Consider the following 5,000-nt stretch of genomic DNA (forward strand, 5'->3'; position numbering starts at 1 on the left):
CTATCTATCTATCTATCCATCCATCCATCCATCCATCCATCCATCCATCCATCCATCTATCTGACCCAAAATGGTGTTCCTGCTCTCCCACCTTGAAGACGAACATCTCCCTCCTGAAGAAAGCCACGGTGTTGAAGTTTCCGTCACAGATGTTTGGCTTCCCGTTGCCGGGCAACGCGGGGCGGTCGCCCGGGGGCCGCGGGGGCCGGGACTGCCGGTCGTGCTTCCGCTCCGAGGTGGAGTGGGTACGACGGGACGGCAGGGTGGGCAGCGGCCGGGTGGGCTCCAGCATGGCCGTCGGGATGCCTGGAGCACCGGGGGGGGGGTCCCACGTTAACCAGCAGTCAGACATCACGTGACTGGCTCAAATGGTTAATGACGGTCTATATATTTATTCATAATTTTCATCATTCATCAATATCAGAATCACAAAGGAAGGAATTTGTTGCGGTGAAAATTTGTGAGTTTCTACAGATGATTATCATTAAAATTATTTATTTTAATGTTAAGTCAGAATTTCGTTTTTTATAATAATAATATAAAGTATAAAAATAAAAATAGAATAAAAAGTAAAGTAAAAACTAAATAAAATAAAAATTGCCAAATATATAAAAAATAGCTGAAAAATACAAAATAGAAATCGTCAAATATATAAAAATATACACAATATACAAATGCAATGGGGGGCGGGGGGGCTGAACCAGCTGCTGATCTTGAACCAAGATCTGGACCAAGACCAGGACCAAGCCCAGGACCGAGACCTGGACCAAGACCTGGACCAAGACCTGGACCAAGCCCAGGACCAAGACCTGGACCAAGACCTTGACCAAGACCTGGACCAGGACCAGGACTAAGACCAGGACCAACACCCGGACCAAGACCTGGACCAGGACCAGAACTAAGACCAGGACCAACACCTGGACCAAGACCTGGACCAGGACCTGGACCAGGACATGGACCAAGACAGGGACCAATCCTTCGACCAATCCCAGGATCAAGACCTGGACGAAGACCTGGACAAAGACCAGGACCAAGACCTGCACCAGGACCTGAACCAAGACCAGCATGGATCTACCCACAAAGCCTATTGTCCAGTCAGAGGCTTTCATTCCCGAAATTCTGCTTAATGTTCCTTTTGAGTAAAGATCTGGCACATGGTCATTTCTACTTAATACTTATAGAGGCGGTTTCGCGGACACAGATCAAGCCTAAACCTCAGACTAAATCACACTTTTAATCCTGATCATCTTAGTCCTGATTTCGATTAAACCATCTGTGAAACAGCCCCATAGCATAGAGCAGAGGTGCCCAATAGGTCGATCGCGATCGACAGGTCGATTGCGAAGGCAGTGCGGGTAGATCACATGCCAATCAAATCATTTTTTTTAGATGTTTACCTATCATCTATCCTCCATTTGGCATTTGCCACTTGATTGACGTGCGGGGCGGCAAGTCTAATGTTGCTTAAAACTTTGTTCATTGGGTTACAATCACAACTACAGATCTCCTCTCTTCTAACACACGGGTCACCGCGTAGAAAACGCGTGAGCTACTGCAAAACTTTAGCGAGCTAAGTGACCTAGTTTGCCTTCCAATTTATATCTACTAAAGAAGGGATATAAAAAATGAGCGGGGGAGCCGGACCAAGTAAGAAACCAAAAGCTTTTTTTTTTTTCCACCACGTCATACTCAAAGTGCGTTTGTCTGATTTGTCGATCCACCGTTGCTATTCCGAAGAACGGGAAATGGGGAAAGGCACTTTCCAACTGAAGCACAGTTACACAGCGCTGTGAAGTAACGGCCGATGATTTGACACAGCAGCTTTTGAAGGACGTCGTGGACTGTTGAGTGTTTCTCTTTGCAAGTAGACGAGTCGACGGACATAAGTGATACAGCACAATTGTGGTGTTTGGATGGTTTTTACAGATATGACGGCAAAAGAGGAGCTGTTAACAAAACTGCCCATGAAAGAAAACACGCGGGGAGAGGACATTTTTCAGTCTTTCAAAAACTTCATCGACAAAACCCAGCTCCCAGTGTGTAAATTGACGTCAATCAGCACGGACGGTGCACCCGCATTGGTGGGCGGCTTGAATGGATTTATTATAAGTGCAGGGAGGACAATGCTTTCCCCGACTTCCTTAACTACCACTGCATAATACACCAACAAGCATTATGTGCAAAAATGCTTAACATGAAAGAGATAATGGATGCGGCAATGAAAATCGCCCGTTCTATTCGAGCGAGATCTCTTCAAAGACGGCTGTTCCGCGCACATCTGGAGGAGGCTGACTGCGACTACTCTGACCTCTCGCTACACACTGACTGAAATGGCTGAGTAGGGGGAAACTGCTGCAGTGATTTCGAGAGCTCTGTCCGGAGATAAAGGAGGAGGTAAAATGCAGAATACAAGCAACTTAATGACGATCAGTGGCTGCCAGACTTGGCATTTTTAACTGATCTGACCAACATGTTGGATGAGCTTAATTTAGAGCTGCAAGGAAAAGACAAAGCCGTGGTCAACGTGAGGAGTTCAGTTAATGTCTTCAAACGAAAGATGCAACTTCTCTCCTCAAAGCTGCAGCGCCGTGATTTGGGGAACTTTCAAAACCTTGCATCAGAGCTGGAGACCCAAGGGAAGGCGTGTGCGCAACTTGACAGTGCTACACAGAGCAGATTGAAAACTGTCTGTCAGACGTTGAAAAACTGCTTCTAGACTCTGCTTTACTGGAGCCAATCACTACGTTAATGTGCTGCGCATTTAGGGAAGATGTTGAGGTTGATTCACTCCAACAGTGTTTCACCTGAACTGGTCTGCAGTGGAGGACGAGATGTTGACACTACAGGCTGACATTGAGCTGAAGTCCAGGGCTCACGGACAGTTTTGGAACTTACTCACGGAGGAAAAGTACCCAAACATGAGGAAGTGTGCTACCTTCCTTCGGCTCTACTTATTAATGCGAGTCAGCCTTTTCCCACATGAAGATTATTAAGTCCAAATAGCGTTTCCACCATGACGGATGATCATTTGGAAGCCTGCCTGAGGCCGGCTACCAGCAGCTACTGTCCGGACTATGCAACCCTGGCCGACTCCATTTAGAGCAAGTCATCAGAGTAAGGTAGTGACCATTAATGTATTTAATTGTGTTGTGCTGTAAGGGTTCATGCAGGGATGCAAGGTACGACAACATATATTGTGTATATAAAGTATACTCAGTATCTTCTCCTTCTTCTTCTTCTTTCGGCGGCTCCCGGTAGTATACTCAGTATATAAATAAATAATTGGATTTAGCATTTTTTAATGCAGGTAGATCATTTTGGCCTGGTCATTTTAAAAGTAGCTCGCAAGCCGAAAAAGTGTGGGCACCCCTGGCATAGAGCATTAATCTCCCTGCCCGGCGTTTCCCCAGCAACCCACCGTAGATCTTCTGGATGCCCTGCAGGTCGTCCAGCGGCAGCTTGAAGTTGTGTGTCTCCATGTACTGGTAGAACGGAGCCATGATGGCGCTGGGGTCGTTGGAGTGCTCCAGACCCAGGGCGTGGCCCAACTCGTGGACCGCGACCAGGAAGAGGTCGTTCCCTGGACGGGAGGGAGGACGGGAGAGTCAGAAACGAAACTAATGGTCACAAGAGGGAATGCAAATAAATAGGATTCAATTTAACAACATTGAAAAATGAGGAAATAAAAGACAATTCCCATAGAAAGTGAAACTAACTTACCAACATTAGTTACAAGATGTTGTTTTTAAGTTAATTAAGCCCCCTCTTTCCAAAATCTCAGAATACCAAATGTTCCTTTTGTTTGTTCACAATGTTGTTGTTCACGACGTCTCTTTTTACAATCTGATATCAAACACATTTGCCATTTACAGTAAACCCTCGTTCATCAGAACCCCACGGGATGTGAGGGTAATTAGGGAGAGTGCAGCGTTCGATTTACTAAAAACATAAAATCAATACAACAAACCTCCTCACAAACAAACATCTCAGCGTCCTACTTCCATCTGCATCTGTAGCTTTAAGCCGCAGCTTTCAGTCGACGTCAGACAGGAGAGGTAATCTTTCGCGCTTCGCAGCCACATTTTCCCAATTAGCCCAGAAATACTGGTTTTAAAGACGATGGCTTTCTTTTGGCTCCCTGATTACTTTTAGCTTCCATGAAATGCTGCTGTTCCTAATAATAAAAACGTGGAGAGAAGGAGAGGGTGATCCCTGCTACAAAGCCCAACTGAAACTCTCTGAACGACACACCAATGAAAAGTCATCCGTTCCTTAAAAGATCATTTTAGGGCAGAAAGCTTTCGCCCTCCAACAGAACCAGGGCACGACCAAAGAGCGAGGGTCAAAGGTGAAGGCATGAGGAGCTGGCTGGTCCGAACAGGAACAGGAAGTCCCTTTGTTCGGGGTTAGTTGGAGTTTTGAAGCCGATTTTGGTTGAACAACAATGCGACATTTCACATTTTAAATCCGTCTCCATCTCTTGGAAACAAACCCGGACATTCTGATCCAGGATGCTGTACTGAACAGGGGTTCTCAAACGATGGGTCCCGACCCCCGGGGGGGTCACCAAATGTTTTCGGAACATGCAGAAAAATAAGGAAATTATTATATATATTTTTTTTTATTAAATTTTTTCACAATATAAAAAATATTCTCAGTTAAATAATTCAGTAGATGCAGATTGAAGAACTTTTCAGGACGGAGGCTGGACTGGGAGAATCATTCGGGCAATCAATCAATCAATCAATCAATCAATCAATCATACATAGTGTAAAATATGTGACCCCCCGCAGATTTTATGTACTCTTGGTGCCGTTTCACTTTTTTTTTTTTTTTTTTTTTTTCCACGCGATTTGAAAATGGGAGAATCAGAGCTTCCAAACAAGGCGTCACTTGGGCGAATCCAGCAAATATTTGTAAAGCTATGGCTTGTTAACGACGAGGGTGCGGCAAACTGTGTTTCTGAGATAATCACCTCCAAAGTTTTCCGAAGGCTCCGC

At 45.3% G+C, this 5,000-nt stretch overlaps 1 protein-coding gene across 1 annotated transcript in view; it reads right to left on the reverse strand.

Moving 5' to 3' along the window:
• The window catches only part of mmp24 (matrix metallopeptidase 24), a gene marked incomplete at its 3' end in the record, with an annotated part of 84,583 nt that overhangs the window by 17,217 nt on the left and 62,366 nt on the right, over positions 1 to 5,000 (reverse strand). The window contains exons 6-7 of the mRNA XM_080000525.1: positions 3,419 to 3,580; positions 92 to 306 (exon numbers count right to left, since the gene is read on the reverse strand). Coding sequence (XP_079856651.1) covers positions 92 to 306; positions 3,419 to 3,580 — 377 coding nt within the window. The remainder of the gene's footprint in view (positions 1 to 91; positions 307 to 3,418; positions 3,581 to 5,000) is intronic.

Source organism: Zeus faber (assembly GCF_960531495.2).
Source record: "Zeus faber genome assembly, chromosome: 5".
NCBI lineage: Eukaryota > Metazoa > Chordata > Actinopteri > Zeiformes > Zeidae > Zeus > Zeus faber.